Source organism: Solanum dulcamara, chromosome 12 (assembly GCF_947179165.1).
Source record: "Solanum dulcamara chromosome 12, daSolDulc1.2, whole genome shotgun sequence".
NCBI lineage: Eukaryota > Viridiplantae > Streptophyta > Magnoliopsida > Solanales > Solanaceae > Solanum > Solanum dulcamara.
The window spans coordinates 39,961,649-39,986,907 of record NC_077248.1 but is presented as its reverse complement, the minus strand read 5'-3'; the positions used below and the strand labels follow the sequence as shown (position 1 = coordinate 39,986,907).

The 25,259-nt window shown below is 38.7% G+C and overlaps 1 protein-coding gene across 1 annotated transcript; it reads left to right on the top strand.

Annotated features, from left to right (window-relative positions):
• LOC129877633 (uncharacterized) lies at positions 1-25,259 on the top strand. The gene is made up of 7 exons (XM_055953157.1): positions 1-403; positions 6,507-6,680; positions 6,836-6,928; positions 7,015-7,083; positions 23,804-24,010; positions 24,502-24,627; positions 24,757-25,259. The coding sequence occupies exons 1-7, from the start codon at positions 152-154 to the stop codon at positions 24,907-24,909; spliced, it is 1,074 nt and encodes a 357-aa protein (XP_055809132.1). The 5' UTR covers positions 1-151; the 3' UTR covers positions 24,910-25,259.

Below are 25,259 nucleotides of genomic sequence, written 5' to 3'. Positions count from 1 at the left end.
TAGATTGAGTTGCACCAGCCAATTTTTATAGCTGTACTCAAAACACCTAAATTCGTGATCCCATGCGCCGTTTACGCACTAAAAATAGGCAAAAAAGAATTCTCCCGCCAAGCCATTAGCACCCATTTTTTCTGAGTCTCAGTTGTTGGAAATGGAGCTTCCTGTAATCGATCTCGCACCCTATCTGGAAATTTCGTCCGATCTGGGGCAAGAGTTGGATTCCAATATTAAGAGTCTGTGCTTGGAGGTGAGTGGAACCCTAAATGACACTGGAGCTTTACTGGTGAAAGATCCGAGGTGCACCGCTGAAGATAATGATAAGTTTATTGATATGATGGAAAAGTACTTCCAACAGCCTGAAGAATTTAAGCGACTTCAGGAGCGCCCTCATCTACATTATCAGGTCATTTCATTTTCTCCAAATCCCAACATTTTATTTCCCATCTCATACACATTTCTAATACATCTCACAAGTTATGAATAACAAAACTACTGACATTAATTTTGGGTAAGCTTGTTTTCTTGCAACGTGCTATTAGATAATCCGATCAAAACGTGGTTGTTTGAGGTTTAAAGTCTGAGATTTAAGCTTGTTTCCTCAATTTAGATTGACCATATATTGTTCTCTAGATCAAAGTCGTTCAAATACTGATTTTAGCTAAAATCCTGATAGGGCATTATATTTACTCCAATTTGAGTGTGTTGTCTTATCTGATCTTTATTCAGTTTAGTGGCCTGAGTACCTAGACGCATATTAGTTGGGCATTAGCAAAGGCAATGAATCACAACCCTAGCCTGACTTCCTTCTTCCAGATTTGTTCTCATTAGAGGCTTGAGCAAACTCCAGCTTCCCTACTGTTAGTGAAATGAAATTAGGGTCAATGGAGAAATACATGGGTTTTATGATAAAGGAAAGACTTCTTGCTATTTTTGACCACATCAGCTTTTATCAAGCTTGGCAAAATAATGTGGCCAGTAAAAATTGCCTTTTGTTGGGTGAAATTATGCCATCTGAAATTTTACTTGAGAGACCAATTTGGTTTAATTACTATATTCTCCATTGTCTGCATATGTCAAACGTCGATCTGTCAAGCAGAAAATAACTTTTTTTTGCGTAATCTTGTTGCCTCACCAATAATTTACTTGAAAAACCCCCGTTGCTTAAAAAAATTATTTTAAAAGACGTGTTGGTTAAAGTACTATATTCTCTGCTGTTACTGTTTATCCAATGTAAAAGGAAACTATAGTACATACAGAAATTGGGAAGCTTTGCTAACTACAAATACTTTACATTTAAGCAAGTGAGGGTCCTGATATCATTAGAAAAGTGTGATTATTTAATTAATAATTACAAGCACTGGCGGAGCTAGGATTTTTAGTAAGGGGGTTCGACATCTACTGTATGTACATAAAAAATTATTTTAACCATGTATAAATAGTATAAATTTTCGACAAAGGAGTTCAGATGAACCCCCTCACAGTAAGGTGGCTCTGCCCCTAATCACAAGAGTAAAATGCATAAAAGGAGTATTATTTTATTATTTGATTTTCTAATCCCCGTATTGTTGCATGTTTGCTAACTTATGCCTTAAGTGCATGTTCTCAAAATCTACATACTTAAAGTATTGCTTTGCATAACTGAAACACAAAGCACTAGAAATACCTTTTTTTCTTAAAAGATACTGTTTATTCAATTGATCTGACCCGATAACAGTCAAGCTTCCTCAACCGGACCCTAGCTTCGCTTGATCCGAATTCAGGTCAGTTTCTTCATTCACTGTTTTTTTAGTTCACAGTGAATTCGAAGAGGAAAAGCAATTCTTGTGGGTATCAGCGACAATTTTGCAACAGTTTAGAACTCTGTCCAGGTGATATCTTCCATTTTTGCCTCTGTTTCTATTTCTTTTGGTGTTTATCCCTGTGTTTGTGATTTCTTGCTCCTCCTTGTTTAATCCTCTTTTGCAGTTAGTGTAAGCAACCATTTAAATAATTTTGTCTTATATTTGGTGCATTACAGAGGGAATATTAAATAATTTTGTATTCATCGGAGCTCCGATCTGTCTTTCCATTTTTTTTCTTCTAGAAAATTTTGTGGTTCGTCTCGTTGTTTTCTGTTTTCCGACTCTGACTAGCTGAATTTATTCTACTATTACGGTTCTTCTCATTCCATTAGCCCAAAGATTCATTCAATCCAAGATCTGCTACCCACACAACCCAAAGGTCGTTGTGAACAACATCTTGGCTAGCCGACATGAACAGTAACTCCGACGTGAACAGTGTTTTCCGATGGCAACCAAGTTCATTTCAACTGGAGTTGGTACCTCCGGTTTTCATATCTTTCCATATCTATTCTTTGCTCATACAGTTGTAGTTACAGTTTGCTGACTTTAGACCTTTGAATAATTTATTAGTTCATACGCGTTTTCGTGGCTTTGGGTAGTGATGGTAGACTAGGGTCATGTTCTTGATCAGGGATGAGGACGTGGACGAGGGTAAGGAGGGGTAAGTGGGTTAAAGGAGCGTCTAGACTGAGAGTAGGTTCTTGGAATATTGGGATGTTAACGGAAAAATCCATAGAGCTAGTTAAGATTCTAAAGAAGAGGAAGATTAATATAGCTTGTGTCCAAGAGACCAAATGAGTAGGTTCTAAAGCTAAGCAGGTAGACGGGTATAAGCTTTGGATCTCTGGTAAATCGAAGTATAGGAATGGGCTAGGCATTTTAGTAGACAGTGATTTAATGAATCAGGTGGTGGAGGTTATGAGAGTCACTGATAGGATGATGTCGATTAAGGTGGTCGTTGAAGGGATCACGTTGAACATTATTAGTGCTTATGCGCTGCAAGCGGGCTTAGGCGAGGAGGATAAGAGGTAATTTTGGGAGGATTTGGATGAGTTAGTGGGAGGCATACCGCCTACTGAGAAGCTTTTCATGGGAGGGGATTTCAATGGGCACATCAGGTCTATTTCGGGAGGGTATGATGATGTGCATGAAGGCTTTGACTTCGGGGACAGAAATGGAGGAGTTTCACTTTTGGATTTCGCAAGAGCTTTTGGGTTGGTGATAGCCAATTTGGGTTTCCCAAAGAAGGAGGACCACTTGTTAACCTTCCGTAGTTCGGTGGCTAAGATTCAGATAGATTTTTTACTCCTTAAGAAAAATGATAAAGGTCTGTGCAAAGACTATAAGGTCATTTCGGTTGACAACCTTACGACCCAACATAAGCTCTTGGTGATGGATTTAGGGATCAAGATGACGAGGAAGAAGAGGGTCGGGGATGATCGATCTAGGATCAGATGGGGGAGTTTGACCACGGCTAGTGCCCTGGAAATGGGAGAGAAATTGAAGGATATGGGGGCCTGGGATAATAGCGGAGATGCGAACAGTATGTGGGATAAGACGGCTAGTTGTATTAGGGTTGTAGCAAGGAAAGTGTGGGAGTCTCAACAGGTAGCCGTAGTCGGCATCGAGGGGACTGGTGGTGGAATGGAGAAGTGCAAGGGAAGGTGGAAGCAAAGAAGATGGCGTATGCGAAGTTGATAGAAAGCAAGGATGAGGTGGAGAAGTGGACGAATAGGGAACTTTATAAGATAGCGAGGAAGGAGGTGAAGTCGGTGGTTTTGATGGCAAAAATGATAGCTTTTGAACGCCTTTATGCTGAACTAGAAGAGAAAGACGGGGATAGAAAATTGTTCAGGCTAGCCAGGGCGCGGGAGAGAAGGGCACGCGATGTGGACCAAGTGAAATGCATTAAAGACGAGCATGGAAAAGTATTGGTAGATGAGACCCTCATTAAACAGAGATGATAGTCATACTTCCATAAACTTTTGAATGATTAAGGGGACAGAGTGATTGTGTTGGGAGATTTGGAACATACAGGGAGGCGTCACAATTTTGGGTGTTGCAGTAGTATTATGGTTGAAGAGGTTAAGGGTGCTGTGCGTAGGATGCGCTGGGGAAGAGCTACCGGACCTGACAAGATTCTTAGGGAATTTTGGAAGAGCGCGAGCTCGGTAAATTTGGAGTGGCTGACTAGGCTATTTAATGTCATTTTTAAAACGGCAACGATGCTCGAAGAATGGAGGTCGAGCATAGTGATCCCTCTATACAAAAACAAGGGGGATAACCAGAGCTGCAACAACTATAGAGGTATCAAGCTTCTAAGCCATACTATGAAAGTGTGGGAAAGAGTGGTGGAGATAAGGGTGAGGAGAGGCGTGTCTATTTTAGAGAACCAGTTCGGATTTATGCCGGGACGCTCAAATACAAAAGCCATCCATCTTATGAGAAGACTGGTGGAGCAATATAGGGAGAGGAAGAGGGACTTGTATATGATATTCATCCACCTAGAAAAGGCTTACGATAAAGTTCTACGAGAGATACTATGGAGATGTTTGGAGGCTAAAGGTGTACTTGTGGCGTACATTAGGGTGATCAAGGACATGTATGAGGGGGCCAAAACTAGGGTAAGGACATTAAGAGGGGACTCAGAGCACTTCCCAGTTGTGATGGGGTTGCATCAAAGATCAGCTCTTAGTCCGTTTTTATTTGCCTTGGTGATGGATGGATTGACGTGACAAATTCAAGGTGAGGTGCCATGGTGTATGCTTTTCGCGGACGACATAGTCCTGACCAATGAGACTCGTAGCGGAGTTAACGCTAAGCTGGAGGATTGGAGACATATCTTGGAGTCTAAAGGGTTTAAGCTGAGTAGGACCAAGACAGAGTACTTAGAGTGCAAGTTCAGTGAGACACCTCAAGAGGTTGGCGCGGAAGTTAGGCTTAGTGACCAGGCCATCCAAAAGAAAAGTAGTTTCAAGTACCTTGGGTCTATCATGCAAGGCAGTGGAGAGATTGACGATGATGTCACACATCGTATTGGGGTAGGGTGGATGAAATGAAGGCTCGCTTCCGGTGTGCTATGTGACAAGAAGGTGCCACCACAACTAAAAGACAAGTTCTACTAAGTGGTGGTTAGACTAGCTATGTTATATAGGGCGGAGTGTTGGCCAGTTAAGGTCTCTCACGTTCAAAAGATGAAAGTTGCCGAGATGAGATGTTGAGATGGATGTGTGGGCATACCAGGAGCGACAAGATTAGAAATGAGGTTATTCGGGACAAGGTAGGAGTGGCCTCGATGGAAGACAAGATGCGGGAAATGCGACTGAGATGGTTTGGGCATGTAAAGAGGAGAGACACAAATGCCCCAGTGCGGAGGTGTGACAGGTTGACCATGGATGGTTTCAGAAGAGGTAGGGGTAGGCCGAAGAAATATTGTGGAGAGGTAATTAGACAGGACATGATACAGTTACAGTTTACGAAGGACATGACCTTAGATAGAAGGGTGTGGAGGACCCATATTAGGGTAGAAGGCTAGTACATAGTCTCGTTATTCTTTCATATTAGTAGGCGCATTAGCGCACTATAATTTCTTGCGCTCTGATTTCTGTTATTATCTATTACTTTCTGTACTTTAATTGCTTTATTTTATCTGTATCTCTTTCGTTATTTGCTTTCCCATATCGCTTTGAACTTCTTAGCCTTATCTGACCTCCTTTTATGCTTCTATTGAGCCGAGGGTCTCTCAGAAACAGCCGTCCTACCTTGGTAGGAGTAAGGTCTGCGTACACTTTACCCTCCCTAGACCTCACATTGTGGGATTTCACTGGGTTGTTGTTGTTGTTGTATACTGTTTATTAATGAAAACAGCACCAAGAAGGTACCAAAAAGAGTATAAACGTATTGGACTTGTGCGGAGACTACCCAATAACTTAATCTAGTAAGTCCAAGAAGTCATCTGCTAATTACAGTATCATCTTTATGCCAGCAAAACAAGTGCTGTAAACACCTATATTTTTTAACAAATATCTGCTCCTTTTGACCTCCAGAACATCTCTTGTTCCTTCTGTTCCAAACTATCCAAATGATGCACAAAGGTATAAGCTTCTAGATCGTATTCATCTTTTTCTTCGTATACTGTGCTTTCCAGGTGTCCAGTAGATCCTTAAGAGTTAAGATTCTTCATCTTAATACCTCGCTTAATGATTCTATTTTGTGTGTTAACTATAAGGAGTTGAGTTTTATAGCAGTTTGATTGAATGGATCACAAATATTTGGAACTGTTCTGTTTCTATTTCCTTTGCTATATAAGCTAGGTAAGCATAGAACAAGATGCTCTGCAGCTCTTAAATGTTGCCAATATACTGTACAGAAGCATATGATAAAAGACTCTGGGAGTGATAGGTCTGCAGAGCATCTGGCTTTAATTTGGAAATGACATTGAATAGTACAATTGCTATTTTCTGCTGCTTGTACTACATGTTCAAATAACAGACTTCTTTTGCTTTGATTATCTTTCTCATGGTTTTTCTGTCAATTATAGAGAAGTGATAGCTAGTTTTATCAATAAATAACTAGAAAGAGAGATGTACTCAATCGGTTCAATAAATTCCAAGTCTGCTCATTAAGCCTCTTTTTTGGAAGACTATTCATGTCAATGTCTGACAGGTCGGGGTGACACCTGAAGGAGTTGAAGTCCCGCGTAGCCTGGTTGATGAGGAAATGAAAGAGAAGCTTAGAGCAATGCCTAAAGAATATCAACCATCTAGTCCATCTGGACCAGATCCTAAATGGAGATACATGTGGAGAGTTGGTCCCCGTCCAAAGATTACCCGTTTTAAGGTTTCTCCACTCATTTCCCCATTTCAATTATGTTATTCAAAGATGAGATTGATCTACGACATTCCTTGATTGTAGTTCCAATCAATTGTTACAATTAGTGCCATAAGAACTGAAAATTGTTTCCAGTAAGTAAAACAAGCATTATACACTTGCAGGAACTGAATTCAGAGCCAGTAATACCTGAGGGCTTTCCTGAATGGAAATGTACTATGGACTCATGGGGATATAAGATGATATCTGCTGTAGAGGTGGGTTATAACTTATAAGCATTTGCATCTTTTATTTATGCTACTGGTTTGAGAATTCTGGAATGTGACTGCTCGGTCTTTCTCAGACTGTTGCAGAAATGGCTGCAATTGGTTTTGGTCTCTCAAAGGATGCATTTACTTCCCTAATGCAGCAGGTGACTGTCGTTTCATGTCAGTGGAAATTTTTACATATTGCGTCTCCAACTGATTGCTTGTGTATCATCGAATTTGATGACTTAATTAGTTATCGTTTGTCTGTTATGATTCTGTTTTGTGCTATAGCTCAAGAACTCCCCCTTCAACCTCAAAGGGAAGGCAGATGGCATGGTGAATTACACTTAAAATCGTTTTCAATGAACAATGGATATGCCTAAGATTGCTTAAATTTGACTGATTCTTGTTGGTGAATTGATAAAATCCAATCTGTCAAGAGCTTGAATACACTTCTTTGTCTGGAAATGGTCTGATTTTAATCATTTCTAGTATTACTTCTATCATGTTCAAAGATTGCTGAATTACTTCACTTGTTTACAACTAAATCTGTGGATCTATTACATGTATACTATATCTTCATCTTTTCTAGAATTTATCAGAACAAGAAGCAAATGTTGATACTTATTAAAAAGTTACAGCACTTTGATCTCTCCCTCTGCTTTTCTTATTTCAGATTCTGTTAACATTGTGACTTAAAACTTCCTTTCAAATGAGCTTTCCCTGCCTTAATTCAGTCACTGTTACCACTGTGACTTAGTCCTTTTCTGTCTAGTGACTTTTCATATCATTGACATACAAAGAACATTTTGGATTAATACGTTTAGTGGTCTTCAGATTTTGTGGGAAAAATAACTCTCCCCATGTTTGGTTGGGTTTAAGGGCACAGAGTTGCAATTTAGGGGCTAGGGTCTGGGCAGATTGGAATTTGTGCTACCTATTACTTATTTGGTAAAGTTAGTGTTCAATCACATAGTTTCATTTTTAAAGGCCGAGTGTATTTCTGGAAAGCACCAATTGAGTGCATTGGGATGCCCTTTTAAATACTAAATGCACATTTATTCATCTCCAAGAAAAGGTTAAGGTGAGGGATTATAAACCGAATAACCTTCTAATCCTTGGTGAAATATAGTTGGCTCTTATCTCTTTTACAACTTGAGAGAGAATGCACTAATAATGTGCAAAGTTAAAAAGGTATCCAAACTATACAATAGAGGACCTTCAAAAAATATATTGCTACCCTGTAAATAACAGCTTGATCATGGAGACTCAAAGGTTATGTTAGAATTCTTTAGTTTGCTTCTCCGAAAGACGTGCATATTCCATCTGTCCATGTTCATAAGCCCCTTGATTTGTGATGATAATTCAGCAAAAATTGATAAAGTTGTTTCTGGTTGAGGGAATGGCTAAGGGAAGCAAGCTGTCTGCAACTTGATTGCTCTCCTTGTAGCAGAGTTTAAGTGTAAATCTTGAGTGGTCCATGTGCTCTTGAAGTTCTTCTACTTCACTTGATATCCTCCATGGAGTTAAGTTCACAATCCACAAAATATTTGGAGTTACTGTCAGCATCAATTAATTGAAAGCCATTTAGTAAGCACCATTCTGTGCAATAGTGAAGAACAGAATCCTCTGCCCAATTACTTTGTCACGCCCAGTGAGGGTACCCTAGGCGTGACCGGCACTCGGAAGCCATTTCTGGCTTCCAAGCGAACCACCTAGTCCAGTCACACATTCATTCAAACACATTCTCTCAGCGGAAGACTCATTCAATGAAGTACTATTCAAATCAACAACAGTTATAGAAGAACTACTCAAAAGAACAATCCAACATTTATACACTCCGGTCTATGAAGCCTCTATCAACAATCTGGGAGGTGCCAATGACAAGCCCATGGCTACCAACAATCAAAATAAAGGAAACAACACAAAACTATACAAGAAACTCAACATCCTCCAGAAACTAGGAGGACTCACCAACTAACTGGGAGTGTGTGGATCTTCAACGGTGCGCCTGTTGATGATCTCTAGTACCTGTCTCTGCATCATTAAACGATGCAGGCCAAATAACGTCAGTACATGGAATGCACGAGTATGTAAAATGGCCGAATGAAACAACATCAGAAGGAACCAAATCAACTCGGGAATCTCAACTCAGAAAGAAATACAATTCAACAAGCATCCTGAGTCTAAGCAAGAATATAGTTTAGACGGGACCAAATCATATACAAATCAACTCAATCCGACTCAGAGTACTACCAAGACCTATGTGGGAGTTTCTCTTATCCGACAACCATCACTTATGAGCTAGTGAAAGTACAACAAACCGACGTTGTTGCCGCGTCCGTTCATACTTTGCCAGGTATGAACGAATCAACCAATCATGGATCCAATCCAACCAAGTCCTATAATGTCAGGACAATAATTTTGGGGAAGCATCCGACTTTAACGGTTCAATCCCCTCCTACGTTTGGCGACGTAGTTATTGGGTTCAAGTATGGACAATACTCTTGCCCAATTCGGTGCTCGATACTCCTCCCAAGACTTTATGCTCATAAAACTCCATCCAATCAACTCGATCAAATCATATCGACAAGTCTCATTACAACCTTGTCAACTCATCAACTCTATCACAATTAGACCTCTCCCAATCATACAATCCGATCAATCCCAATCATATTTTTCAAGAGTAGATTAAATATGCATTTATAACAATATACAAATCTATCCAATCGTTCCTCTATTCGTTTAACAAATCTTTTGAGACTCATCACAACTCCAAGGTTTTAATTCAACAATTCAAGATAAACAACATATTTAAGGAAATTAGCATTTTTTTGTCATAATCCACATAGTCAAGAAAATCAATAAAGCATGTTTAACAACCCATCTCCATCGACTCATGCTAACAAGAAGATTTAGGAATTTCTTAGTTCAACAACATCAACATAATAGACATTAATTAAATAAGTGACAAGACTCATTTGAACATAAACCTACCAAGAACTCCATTCTTATGAACCTTTAACCTCAAAGAAAGTGTAGGGCACATGGGTGGACTCAACCCATGTTTTGAGTAGCCTTACATACCTTAGTGAAGACTTGAAGAAAACCTTGTTGTTGGGTCTTCAATGGAAAGCTTGAATCTTGAAGCTCTTGGAAGCACATCTTGTTGAAGAAGGGTTTGGAGAAGAAGAGAGGAGAGGGAAATTTTCTAGGGCTTTTAGAGAGAGAGAGTGAGGGATTGAAAATGGTCCCAAAACGTGCTAAGGCTGATACATATATAATTTGGGACAATTCCCAAATTGCCCTTTCTTCAAAAATCTGGAAAATAGGCCAAAAATACCCTTGGCGCGATAGTGGCGTGTCGCGCCATTGCAGCGCCAGGTCGATTAGGCCTAAAACCTGCACATCTTTTAGTGGCACGTCGCGCCAAGGACCAAGCTACTGAGGCATGTTCTTGGCGCGATAGTGGCGCGTCGCGCCCTTACAGCGCCAAGGCCATATTTTCTGGGTTCTGGAAAATAGGCTTGAAAACCCTGCACACCTCGTAGTGGCGCGCCGTGCCAGGGGCCAAATTACTGAGGCATGTTCCTGGCGCGATAGTGGCGCGTCGCGCCACTACGGCGCCAAGCCCAGATTTCCATGCACCCCAGGCCTGAAATTCCTGCCGTGCTAGTTCATCTTAGGATCGTCGTATCTTTTGACTCCGAACTCCAAAAATTACATTCTTGGTGGCGTTGGAAAGGAGACTCGACGACCTTTAATTTGGTAGGTCGTGGGCCACCCAGATTGTCGTCTTTCAAAAGGTAGGGTCGTTAGAAGTCGACCCCTTATACGAACTCATCCTAAAACTTAGCCACGACGAACCTTTTGGACTTAGCTTGGTCCTAGGGGTCCTTTGTGACCCCACATCACCTCCAACACTCTTCAATTACTCAGGGACTCATCTTAACTCAAGCATATACTTCACAATAAATGAGTTCGACCCTACACGTATACAAGAAAGGTCCGAATCTTAGGGAAAAATTTTGGGGGGTGTTACATACTTGTTCCGTCTCCAAGTACCACAGAGTAAGCAAAACCAAGACAACCTTTCTTATCCCTTATCACTCCTCTACCACCACACTTACCATCCTTAAAACTACCATCAGAATTTAACTTAACATATGAAAGAGTAGTTTAATCCATTTAATAGGAATAGTCTTTTCAATGTGCAAGTTGCTTCTCAGTAACTGAATAACCTCTTCTCAGTTTTGACTCAAGTTAAGATGAATAAATTGCAGATTCACAAGATTGGTGATAGAGAATGCAATAAGAGATAGTGACCACCTCACATTGGTTCTTGTTGTATCATATTTGACCGTGCACCTAGCTCTCCATATCTCCCAAGAGGCAATTATTACCAGACTTTTAATAACAAAGGCATGAACAGGATTTTTTATTTTGCATCTCCACCAGTTGATCATTTACTGTCTAAAAGGCCTGTCTGCATAAATACCTATAGTGCCACCCAATGTTCTCCACAGTTCTTGAGCAAATGAACCATTGCAGAAGAGGTGGTCAACAGTTTCAATCCGTGGTGATCTTATCTGGAAATTCTTGAAATGAATGACTTTTTGCCATTTCATAGCATAAACCCAAGCTTTTTGCTTCTTCTTTCGGAACAAATTCCAGGCTGAAGTCACAGAAAAGGTTCCGCTGTTGTCAGCCTTCCAGATTGGTTTGTCACCGACTGTGAATCTCAGAACGACATGGATACTGTGAACTATATCAGCCACAGGTTGAGGAAGAAAAAGAGATCCCATCCACCCCAATTCAAATGATTGTTAAAACCATTTCAGTAAGCTTAATTCTTCTGGCCTGTGACCTTCAGGTAAACAGTTGCATAAAGGACCTAATGTTGTCCAATTTCAAACCAGCTTGGACCTAATGTTGTCCAATTTCAAACCAAAAAACTGCATCCCCTTTTCCAACCTTCCATAAAATTTGCTGGTCGACTAACTTTTTAACCTTACTCATGGCATTCCAAGATTGTGATTTGACCAGAGTTCCATTTTTTCATCAAAGGGTATACTCTTGTCACGATCCAATTTGCCTAAGCCTCAAAGATACCTAATACCAATCCGTTAGGCGAACCCAAAATCAATAGAAACCCATCATGATATTTAAGAAACGTGAATAAGTGTTAAGACATTGAATCTCATAAACAACAAGTTCTAGAATCAACAATGCGGAAAGACTGAAATACCTCCAGAACCTGGTAGTACAAGTCACGAGCTTCTATGAATAGTTTAGTACAAACCTGTCCAAAATGATACTGTCTGGAAATGATAAGAACATCGTATAGTAAATAAAGATTCCAAGGCACTGCAGACAGAATCAAGCAACTCACCACGACAGTCTCAACCAGTTATTCAACACTCCCGAGCTCGACTGGTTTCTAGCATCAGAATCTCCACCAGTAGACAGGAATTTAGTGTGCTAGCCAGAAATTTTGTTTAGCATTTTGATTATCATTTATGAGAATATTGAAGTCTTGTTCCTCCCAACATTCAATGGACATGCCACCTATTCGATAGGAAAAAACTTGCGCTCAATCCCTGTAATGTTCTCAACCCTTGAGATTGCTTCAGGTTGAGCATTGGGTGCAAGTATGACACATTAATTTAAGCTTGTTGACCAACTTCCTGATACTTTCTCATATTCTCATAGAGCCTCCATCAGTAACTTCATCCATCAGTAACTTCAGAGACTTTCTGCAGCCACTATAAAAGAGAATAATATCATCAACAGAGGCAAAATGATTAATTAAGGGACCATTCTTGTTCATCTGAAAACTTGTGAAATCAGTAAGAGTAGTTATGTTGTTTAATTTCTTAGAAAAGGGGTGTGGAGGAATATAATGAAGGGATGGGGAGCCTTTTATGATAACATTGCTTCAAGGTTTGGGATAGGAGTAGAGTTTGATTTTGGGGGCAAAAGTGGTGTGGAGGTTAGGCGCTAAAGGATGATTCTCTTTTTTGTATAGGGTATCTTGCCAAAAGGAATCATCTGTTCAGCAAGTTAGGGGGACACAAGCGCGGTGGGCTTTTTGGGGCTTCAGATTCATGAGAGATTTCTAAGATTTGGAGGTGACCGAGTTTTAGAGATTGCTAGATTCACTTCACAAGCAATGCGTGCTAATCCGCAAACCCGATGTTTTTATTTGGGAGTTGGAGAATTGGAAACAAAAATTTGTCTGCATAATTTGGTGCTTTCTTTGTAAGGAGGCAGGTGAAGACTTGAAGCGCTTCTACTTAATTGCAAATTTTTCACGAATTTATGATGGGATATCTTTAGCTGGTTTGGTCCGTGAAGGAGTTGATGTTCAGCTGAAAGAGTGGAGCTAGGAGAAGAAGGCATAAGGCGTGGAATGTTACTCCTCTTGCTGTGATGTGGGTCATTTGAAAAGAGAGCAATAGGATAACTTTTGAAGGGGTGGAGATGAGCTTTTCTCAACTAAGGAGTAGTCTCTGATCCCTTATTTTCTTTTGGTGCATCCTTGTAGTTCCTGTTTGTATAGAGGATTGAGTGGTGTTTGGATAAAACTATATTTTGTAGGTTTCTCCTTTTCTGGTATACCCCTTGTAATCGACCAGGTTGGCCTTTTTATTATCAGTGAAACCTTTTACTTGATCAAAAGAAAAATTTTCTTAAAAAGAAATTCAACAAAATTAAATAAAGAAAAGAAGAAAGATAGATCTTCTTGCCTTGGTCTTCTTTCAATTTTGAAAAAAGCTTGTCTAGTACCGTTGACAAGAAAGGAATACCGATTTTTTGATATGTGCCTAAAAATGATATCAATCCATAATTCACAAACCAAGCTTTCTCATAAGAACTAAGTTACTTAGACTCTTCATTTTTGGTGCCGCACCCGTATCGACAAGATGTGGGTGTGGGTTTTGTACCTGATTTGGTCAATTGATTTTGGGTACTTGGACCAAATTGATAGAAAAAACAAAGAGTAAGGGGCTACAACCTGGTGAACTAGAAGACTAGATAACTGAGCAGAAGACTGGGTGGGTGGTCTGAGCATTAGAGATTTAAAGATCTATAACAATTACCTATTGATGAAGGGGCTATGAAGATACAGTAAGGAGGAACATTCTCTCTTGACGGAGGTAATAGAATGCAAGTTTGGTGAAACAACCCCCTGGTGCACCAACAAGATCACTAATTCTTATGGAGTTGGAGACTTGGAGTTTGGAGGTCCATTAGATCTCTGTGGCCAAAGCTTGTAATGAACCTATACCATAAGGTTGGAGATGGTAAATGAATCCAGTTTTGGAAAGATGTTTGGAAGGGTCAATCTTCACTGAGGGAGTCACTATGCAACAACCCTGAGGCAAAGTAAGTCAGTCCTGGAACCTTTCCTTCAGAAGATTCCTAAATGATTGGTTGGTGGAGAGAGTGACAATGATGTTAAATGAATTAGAAGACTTCAAGGGGGTCATACCTGAACCTGGAAGAATATGTTGGAAACATCACAAAGATGGGATCTTCTTAATAAAAGGATATACAAAGAGACATCAATGATCATCTCAAGAGTTTTCACTTTCCAATGGAATCCCATTTGGAAGAGCATGATCTCTACTAAAGTTAAATGCTTCACATGGTTGGTGGCTAGGAAAGCTTGCCTCAACCAGAAAGTGCTACAAAGGAAAGGAATGCTATTAGTTCCCAGGTGTTCTCTCTGCAAAAAATCATAACAACCACCTCTTCCTTCATACCCTACATCTAATTTCAAAATAACATTTACTTTATCATTAGGTTTCCTAATATCTTGGATGATTTCTTGAAAAAGTAAAATATAATCAATAATGGCTCTACCTTAACAAAACCAATGTGATTCCAGCTGATCAATTTAGGTAAACTATGACTAAGTTGGTTACCAAAAAAAAAAGGAGGTAAAGATGACAGTTTGGAGTTGAGTAACTTGGCAAACAACTTATTAATGACATTGCACAGACTAATAGGTCTAATGTCATTAAATTGTTTGGGGGAGGGGAGTATGAGTGAACCACTTGGAAAGATTAGCACCACAAAAATAGAAATAGAGGCCTGGACAATATCATTAGCAATGATTCCCAACAAGATTGGATATTTTTTCAGTAAACCATCAGGTCTAGAAGAGTTGTCTGGATCCATAGAAAAGACACAGGATTTCAGTTCATCCTCAGAAGGCATTGCTGTTAAATTGTTGTTGATATTCTCAAAAACAGTTGGTTCTATGATGTCTAAATCAGAAAAGTTATTCTGTTAAGGTTTCGAGAGAATATTCCCTGAAAGTATCTAACTGCAGCATCAGAGACATCTTTAGTCCCTTCCATCCATTGATGATACTCATTTTGGATTTTGTTAATACATAATCTCCTTCTCGTATCTTTGATTATACTGTGAAAATAAGCAATATTATTATCGCCCTCAGAAAGCTATTTAACTCCGGCTTTCTATTTTTAAAGGGAATCATGAACCTTCAGGTGTCTAATGTAATTAGCCTTCGCTTTGTTCAACTTGGTTCTGTTGAAGTCACTGTTATAATTTAACATCAGTAGATCCAGGTTAACAATATGCATTTCCAGTCTTTTAGCATCATTGTCAATATCTCCATAGTTGTGCCTGTACCAAGTACTAAGCTTAGTAGCAATCTTCTTCAGTTTCTGATGGAAGGACCATAAAAGACTGCCTTGACGTTCCTCTTCCCAAATGCTTTTAGCCACCTCATGGAATTCCTCATGCTCAGTCAAGAAATTAAGAAATTTTGAAGTACATATACCACTTCAGCAGGGGTGAATTGAATTAGAAGTGCTTCATGATCAGAGCATGCATTGGCAATATGAGTTACAGACATTTACCATACAAGTCAAACCATTTTGAGTTATAAATCATCCTATCAAGCCTCTTGCATATAGTATGAGGGGTCCCTCTTTTATTACACAAGGTAACCATATTTCCCAGAAAGCCAACATCCTAAATACCAGTCTCTCAAGCGTTCTAGGAAATCACAACCCTTGTCTAATCGATAAGGATTTGTCCCTACCTTTTCCTCAGGATCAGTAATGACATTGAAGTCACCAATCACAACCCAAGGTCCATTTAAAGTATTAGAGAATTTGATCAAATCTCCCGACAACTCCTTCCTCAAAATAGTCCTACATTTAGCATAGACAGTAGAGAGGTGGACCTCAATATTGGTACTACTCGGTGTTTTGGACGACGAAAGGCGACTCGCCGCTCGCCTTTTTGAAGTGTGGCGCCAGTTCATACCAAAAATTTAAAATATTTAATTGCATATATAAATAATTAAAATCTCAATAGCAATAACATATTAGCAAATATTTCAATTCAAAAACTGAAAATAGATAGTACATACTAAAAGTCTAGAACTTGAATGAGAAAAAAGAGAACAAAGGTCAAAACAGTGAAAAAAAAACAGAGGTAGAAGTAACTCTGGAGTGTGAAGAAGAAGAAGGTAAACGAAACAGAGGAATAAGAAAAGAAGATATTAGAAGAAGAAAAGAAGAAATGTGTATTGGTTGGACTTTGGAGTCGCCGAACAGTTTGGCAGGTCGCCGGAGAAGTCTAGTCGAGTTGACTGGTTGGAGTCACAGTCCCACGATTGGTTGGAGTCACAGTCACAGTCTAAGAGTCCAACTTTGCAACTTTGAAAAGAAAACCCTAAAATTACCTTTTAACTTTTAAAACCTAAATTGGTCACCTTTTTTCAAGGAAATACAAAGGTGACGCCCTTCTCGCCTTTGTCGCCATGGCATTGCCTTTTGAAGATCGCCTCTCCACAAAGCTAATAAGCGATAAAGGGTCGCCTCGACTCTCGCCATTGGCGATGAGGCGATCGTCTTTCACAACACCGGTACTACTAAGGAGAATCTTGCAGATAACTTCTTGATCTACATCCTTGATTGTATGAACTATGAACATCAAAGTCATCGGACTAAATGCCCCAAGTTTTGTTATTTACATTAGAGTAACAGCCATTCATGCCAAGCTATCTCACTTACTGATTCATATATTTTGCCTTCACTTTGGGTTCTTGCCAACAAATAAGGGTGAGTTTGTATTGATTTTGAGAGTTTTTTTTTGATGAAGTAATTAGTTCTATTGCAGGCATCAAGTAGATGCATAATAGTTACAAAAACAAAGTAGCAAAAGGTCAGCTCTCCTTTACATTGTTAGTTAAGAGTCAGGGAGCTGAAAATGTTCAGAAATGAACAGGGGAATCTAGAGGGGATAAATAAACCCAACTATACAAAAACATGAGGCAATTAGCTTCTAAAGATTTGTAGGTAGTTGATATTCCATCAAAGCATCTTCTATTCCTTTCGTTCCAGATACTCCAAAAAATGGCTGCAGGTATCATCTTCCAGATTCTCTTGATGGTGCTATCAACTTTTCAGCAACTCCAGCTTATCAAAACATCCCTGATATTCTGAGGCACGACCCATTTGAGACCGAAAAGAGCTAAAAAAATATACTCCATAAGTCTGCTGCTATTTGACATTGTAGAAATAGGTGGTTGTGTTTCTGCTTCCTTCATGCACATATAACATGTGGTAGCCATCTGAAACTCTGGCCAAGTTGTCTTGGGTCAGGCAAGCTCCATGAAGTGCAGTCCAGCTGAAGCAACTAATCTTAGGGGGCAGTTTGATCTTCCATATAAGCTTCCAGGGCCAGTGGTCTGTAATTGCATTTTGTGGGCGTAGAAGCTTGAATGCTGCTTTAACTGAGAACTTCCCACCCCTTTTTTCTCTCCAATTGAGCTGGTCTGGTGTTTCAATGTTAATAGCAACATTGTGAAGTGCTGCTAGTAGGTTGACCAACTCCTCCATTTCCCAATCCTGTATGTTCCTTCTGAGTATGATGTTCCAAGAATTCCTTTCTCTATATTGCTGAATAGTAGAGTTTTGAGTCTTTTGAAGACACTTCGAGTTCTAATACTCCTTAAGTTCCATGAAAGGGAACACTGGAAACAATGTGAATTAGAGCTTTGTTTTCTTCTTTGTGGATTTGACTCCTTGAGAAATAGCCAATCCTTCTCAGGACCTAGCTATGTAGGGGTATGGTCTGCGTACACTTTAACCTCCCCAGACCCCATTTGTGGGATTTCAGTGGATATGTTGTTGTTGAGAACTAGACAATCCAGATTGATTTCCATCCAGACCTCTAGGGGACAGGTCAATTTCGTCGGACTAAAAATTGATTATTTAATAAATTCCTGCCTTCTACAAGGTGTAAAATGGATTGTTTCCTAGCTGATGTGGGGATTTCCCCCTCAGATAGGGAAGCTTGTTCATTTTGAAACTGAGTCTCTTCAACCTCTTGTTCAGATTCAGATTCAAAATGAGGATAATCATCTGTCACAGCCACCAGTTTGAGAATTAGTCTCTACTGAGATATTGTCCATGACCATCAGTATATCATTATTCTTCTCCTGAGCCTCGTCTCTTATATCTGAGAAACCAGGAGGAGTGTTATCTGTTTAATTCTTTCCAAGAAGTGGCTCCATATTTTCAACTGGAATATCTGGAGGTCTAACCAGAAATGCAAATTCGCAAGGCTGTTTTCTGAATCCCGAAGTCCTCTGTTAGGAGTTGCAGTTCTATATTTTCCTAATCCTTGGTCCCCTCACAGTAGGGAGAGGTAGTTCTTTTGATACCTTCCTCACCTTTCTTTTTGCTCTTATCATAAGGAGGGCCAACCTTCTCGAAAGGGAGTTCTTTTTGGTCTCTGGATCTTCCTAGGAGTAGGTTTGTCAGCCTGATTTTTGGAGATTTTGGATGAGTCCAAGGATAATCTGCTTTTCGGCTTTTCCTCAACAAAATCCATTATGAAATCCTTCTTTTGAGATGATTCCATGGGTTTTGATCCTGCCTGAGTCTCCTTTGGTTTCAGTTTCCTGAGTGATCTTTTTGGGGGGTGGGGTGGGGTTGTAGCACTTGCAGTTATTATCCGTTTAGGGCTATTTGTGTTATTGTTCCCCTTTTTTCCTTTCCTTTCCTTTTTAGTTTTTACTACAGTTGCCCAGCCCTTTTCTTCTTCCACTATCTTAACTTCTAGAGCTATAGCATTTAGATCTTTGTTGCCAACCTGTATCACACTCGATCTCCACCTGTGTTTCATTAGTTTTGGCCTTTGGGGACTTCTACAACACCATTGTTATTTTCCTCAGGTCTAGTAACAAACTTTTTTCTCAATTCAGGGTGGAGTATTCTACATTTTAAAATTGCTATGACCCTGGACTTTGCAGTGACTACAGCATTCCAGTATCAATTCATACTCAACCTTCTGAACTATGATTTCCTTGTGTCCTACTTCATTAGTGAGATCAATCAGAACTTCCTTGAGAAGAGGTCTAGTTGTATCAATTTTAACCTTGATTTAAGTTGTAGGCCTACTTTTGGACAATGCTTTGTCCGTGATGATGGAAATGCCTATAGGTTTGACAATTCGGCACAGTGCAGCTCATTCAAAGAATGCCACTGTAATTAGGGAGGTTGATCCATAACGGTGCCGGCATTCTTTCCTGTTCTGATTTAAGATCAGTAGTCCATTTGAGTAGCTTCATACTAATGCCACAAAGTAGGAAGGAGATTCCTGCTGTATATATTTCTATGATCTTCCTCCAGATCAAAATCGACGAACACATGTTTCATATTATATGCACCTATCTTAACCTTACCCTTTAGGAGGGGTTTATTTGAGGAAGTCGGCGCAAATTCTTTAAGGGTCTGTTTGGAAAGCCACCTGGTAATTGGAATTGATGTAATTATTAGGGTAGTAATTATCAGCCTAGTAATTATACAACCTAGTAATTACGATGACCTGTTTGTTTGCCACAATGTAATTACAGTGTAATTACAAAGTGTACTGTTTGGTTGCACAAGTGTAATTACAAGGTTATAGTAAATTTTAAAAATAAAAGTTAATTATCGAAACCTAAAATTCATATTAGACAAATAAGGGCTTTTATAAATGATATTAAATTAAATATTTAAGATATATGTTGTCTTTTGAAAATATATTAATTAATAAACATACGTTCTTACTAATATTATAAAAGAGTATATTTTTATTAAATTAATCATAAAAACTAAAAATACAAGATTTCTCTGAGCATCATGAAATGCATGTTTGACAAAAATATTAATATTATAAATATAAGTCATAAAATTATTAAAACATTTGACAAAAATATAATCGATCAAATCTAACTAAAAACACAATTGACTTGCAATGTGAAATATCAAGTCAATACTACTAAAATAAATGAAATTGAAAATATAACATAAGTTCTAAATTCAAAATAAAATTTTTAACGTAATACTACTCTTATGTCAAATTTCAACATAACATACATAAATATGATCTAAAAGAAAAGAAAAACATATGTCTATAACTTCATTCAACAATGACTCCTACTTTAATTTGAAAATTAGAACACTAACAAAATTATGCTAATAAAAAAATAACCATAGAATTAAAAAAGGGTAATATGAAAAATTTCATGGAATCACATGAAGTGAATGTTGAGAATGAGAACGAAATGAAATATAAATAATAATAAAAAATATATTTAGAAAATATTAGGATAATAAAAATAATAAGAATTTAAAATAGTAATAAAAATAAATTAAAACAAAAATAAAAATAGAAATAAAAGGAATTTTTTTTAATAAGTAATCTACTTGTAATTACACCAATTCATAGCTTCCCCCTAAAAATTGGAGAGTGTAATTACACCCTGCCAATTACACCCAATTACACCCAATTACCTGCTGATCATGTAATTACATGGCCAACCAAACGTGTCAGACAATGCAATTACAACTAATTACACCAAATTCAATTACCAAAGTGGCTTTCCAAACATGCTCTAAATGAATGATTTGATTCGTGGAAATTTACCAACGGTTGTGTCACGGCCCAAGCCTAACTTTAGGCGTGACGCAGCTATTAGAATCCCGAGAGACTCCAACCAAGCCTCTTAGCATACATCGTATACATAAGGTAAGTAAAGACATCAATAACAATCATAATGCGGAGGGTAAGTCTCAAACTAGTATCTCGAATAAGGAGAAAGCTCAAAGGATATGTCCGAATAAACGGAGCTACATACTCATGATAGTCTAAACATACCTCTACTAGTCTAGATGGGGGCATAAGACAGGCCCTAGCTCACCCAAAAGATAAAAGATAAAGTCATAATGAAAGGAATGAAAACTTATTTTGGTTACGCCCTCAAAGCATGAAGGCTCACCAATCAAGTGATATTAGCAATAGACCAACTCTAGCCACGAGCGAGAGGATGAGTGTGATGATCGTCGGATCCTACATTATGATAAAATGTAGGCAAAAAGTATGCGTTAGTACTTGTAATGCACTAAGTACTGGCCTCTAGTATTTGAAATTGGGTACTCGCCTCTAATCTCTTTTAAACCTACGGTGGCATGTAGTTATGAGACACGGGTAATCGCTACTAGTCCACTCGGTGCTAAGTACAACTCCCAACAAAATACATAAATCATCCTCATTAAATATATTAGGAAAGGCAATAATCAATACCAATCCACATCATAAAATAGTCATAAGAATAACTCCTTAAAATCATGATCATAACATAATTCATATAAACACTTACCTTTTCTAAGCATCCCAATCATGACTTCTTTCATGTTGTGAGAAAACCTTCCACAATTCATTCATACTTGCTTGAAAACATACTTGAAATCATAATTCATCATCATCATAAACCATTCATAAATCCTTTATCAATCCATGATCATAATTCCATAAATTCATACTTGAAAATAGCATAATGCATGGGCCCATATAAAATCAATTGAAAAATGCAATTAAACTTGAATCATGCATAATTGAATCATTAACATTGATATAAATCATAATTGCATTGACCCAATGCAAATTTCATAAAAACTTAGGGTTAGAAGATAATTCATAGAAAGAGAATTTAGAAAGCCATTGGGACTCCATGGATGGAAGGGATCCGTGGATGAATCCCCACATACCTTGATCAATTAAAACCCTAAATTCTGTTTGAATTAGGAAACTTGAACTTGGAGATCCTTGGAACCTTTGCTTGAGAAGATGACCTTAAGAAAAGAATTCTAGAGAGATAATTTTGTTTAGGGTGAATAAGAGAATGAGGAATTTAGGAGGGTTTGGGGTAGTTATAGGTTAGGAATTAATCCCCAAAAATGTCCAAGTATATAATTAAAATAATGGGAAAAGACCAAAACGCCCCTTGAAAATTTACTGAACGGGTCACTGACGGCCACCTTATATGGTCCATGAAAAGCACCATGGACTGTAGAGTGGTCCGTAGAAATGAGGGTTCAAGCTTGGGAAAAAGGGAACTTGGCCCGGGGGGGGGGGGTTACGGGTCATCGAACGCATGACGGGCCGTGAAGGACCTCGTGAAAACACCCCCCATCAATTCTACTGAAGCACTCCTCTTTACGATAGGGTCTATGGATCGTTGTCCTTTCTACGGGTCATAGAAGGCTTCGTGATGTTGACTCTTCTGAAGATTCTGAGGTTTGAGTTCCACGGATCACCTTACGGTCCGTGAACAAGTACGGGTCATGGACCCGGTCGTGGACTTCACCTATCCTTTTCTCTTTTCTTGGTCACTTCCACGAGAGCCCCTGACGGACCGTGGTTCCTTTCACGGTCCGTGGAAGGGTTCGTGAACTCTCTTTCCCTTGCCAATTTCTAGTGGCCCTTCTACGGTTGGTCTCCACGGACCGTCAACCTTTGTACGGTCCATGAAGGACCTCCATGGAACCCAAAGAGCTGGATTTTCTGAGATTTTCTATTCCAACTCCATTTTCCGACTTTCCAACTTCCGGGGTCTTACAGGTTGAACCAACAGGTTTCAGCCAACATTGATTATTCTTCTTTGGTGAAACTAACCGCAGGTTTCTCATCAACGATATCATAATTGAGGAAAACTTTTTTCTTTGTAGATATGCCATTATTGCCTGGACCACAAAGTACAGCTGTGAAAATTAAGGAGTTATCCCCTGCTAAGTTTCTGAGAGCAGAAATTCCCCCAATTTGAGGAGTGATAGCTTTGGTAGTGATTTCTCCTTGATGAATTAGCAGGGGAGAGGCTTAAAATTGGGGTTAGATGGGTCAAGGGAGCTGGTGTGGAGGGCCGAGATCTTTCCCGAACAAGTCGACGGAGAGCTTTTGCTTCAAGATGACCATTAATAGTTACCATTAGAACCTTTTGGGAAAATTCTCGAAAAGGGAAAAGTAGAGAGAAGTGGGAGCTTCTCTTGCTAGATTAGTTTGGAAGGTTGTTAAGATTTCATATTTGGCAATAGAGTAATCAATGTCCCAATCTTGTCCTCAACTTCATGAATTAGACACACATACATAATTATTTTTCCTACCCTTCACCTCTCGCTGAAAATCCTCTCCGTATAGTCTGGGTCCGCGTTGTGAGTAGTGAAATGGATCATAAAAATGTGACGACAACTCTTGGCATTTCCTTGCTTTACGAGTAGAATGTTGCTTAAAATGGTTTGGACAAGAAAGAAAATTAGAAGAAAACAGATTCATTTGTTTTCTGAAAAGAAAATTTGGCATAGTCTCTCTCTATTGAATCAAGCTTTGCTAATTTGTACTTGGGACTCACTATCAATGTTCAGGGGTGTATGAGCATGATACTTTCTACGAGTTTAAAAATGTTTTCTAGAAATGTTATTCTGTTATCATTTTAGTTCTTCTTAACATAGGTAGGACAGACGTTTTGTTTTCACTCTATTAGTTCATCTCTTTATGACTAATTCTAATTATCAGGGACCACATCTGCTTGCTCCAACGGGAAGTGACCTGAGGCGTTATGGCAAAGAGGGAACAGTATTTGCAGGATACCACTATGATCTGAACTTCCTTACAATTCATGGGAGAAGTCGATTTCCTGGACTAAGTATTTGGCTTAGAAATGGGCTAAAAATGGAAGTGAAGGTTCCTGTAGGATGCCTCCTTATTCAGGCAGGAAAGCAGGTATAAAGTATTTGATGCACTTCCTTATTTTCTTGACAGTATTAATGCATTTAACATTTAAATCTGCTAAGCTCCAGCAATCAATATCAACATGGTCTTAAGATGATTATGCAACCACTGTGTTAGACTTTCCTTGGCATGGTGAAATAGTAAACTGTGGTCCTATGTTTTTCCATTTTTATTGGAGAAAAGTGAAACAAATGTCATGTTTGATCATTTTCTATGTTTGAACAAGTATGTTTACTTTTTATAAGAAAATTAAAACTGGTTGTTCTCAGTTCAATGTTTGCTCTATGGTGTGTCTGGCGTAAATGTAATGTTAAAATGCTGAAATTTTTAATCAAGATATATCTTAATATATTCAATTTGCAAGATCTGTATCTTAGATTCAAAGTTCAATTTGATTTATAAGTGTATTCCTATTGACCTTGCATATTGGTTGAAGTTTCAGTTGCTACCATTTTAAACTTATTGTTCAATAATATACTCAGATAGAATGGTTGACGGCTGGAGAATGCATGGCTGGCATGCATGAAGTTGTTGTGACTAATAGGACCACTGATGCGATTAAACGAGCTCTGGAGCAAAACTGCAGTTTGTGGAGAGTTTCCTCAACGGTGCGTGAGGAAGTTAGGCTGATTTTTTTTTTCTGGGTCAATTTTTTATTTGAATTGCAGCAGTTGACTTGTTTGAAGGTTGACTTGTTGAAAGTGATACTAACTTGGATTTATTTTCTGTTTGCCTAGCTATTTGCACACATAGCATCCGATGCAGTGCTAAAACCTTTAGGGCATTTTTCAGACAGTTCTCTTGCAAGCAAGTATCCTCCTATTTGTGCCGGTGAATATGTTGAACAAGAGCTTGCTGTCATAAATCTTAAAGGTAATAAAGGAGCTTGATGATCCCTATTTAAGATAGTTAGTGGATACCTACAGCACTCAAGGCTGTAGCTATAAATGATGAGGCAAATTGAAATTGGTATCTTTTGTTCAATTCCTGGCCAATAAACTGTCACAAGAGCCTTTGTAAAGGAGCAAAGTATAACTGTATCATCAATTCCCTGTTTCTACTTTGTTCAACATTAAGGTGATTGGATATATTTCCCAAATAACTGCAAGTTATGCTTGATTTGTTCTATCATTTCATTGGCTAAAAGATGAAAAGCCATTCAAGTTTAGTAGTATTGGCTTTGCTTGATGTATTAACGGTTAGTGTTTATTCAATTGAGTAATGTCAGTTTCGTAGTGTC

Coding starts and splice junctions, on each gene's coding strand:
- LOC129877633 (XM_055953157.1), top strand. CDS start 152: ATGGAGCTTCCTGTAATCGATCTCGCACCCTATCTGGAAATTTCGTCC. Junction 404..6,506: donor GCCCTCATCTACATTATCAG/GTCATTTCATTT, acceptor AATGTCTGACAG/GTCGGGGTGACACCTGAAGG. Junction 6,929..7,014: donor AGATGATATCTGCTGTAGAG/GTGGGTTATAAC, acceptor GGTCTTTCTCAG/ACTGTTGCAGAAATGGCTGC.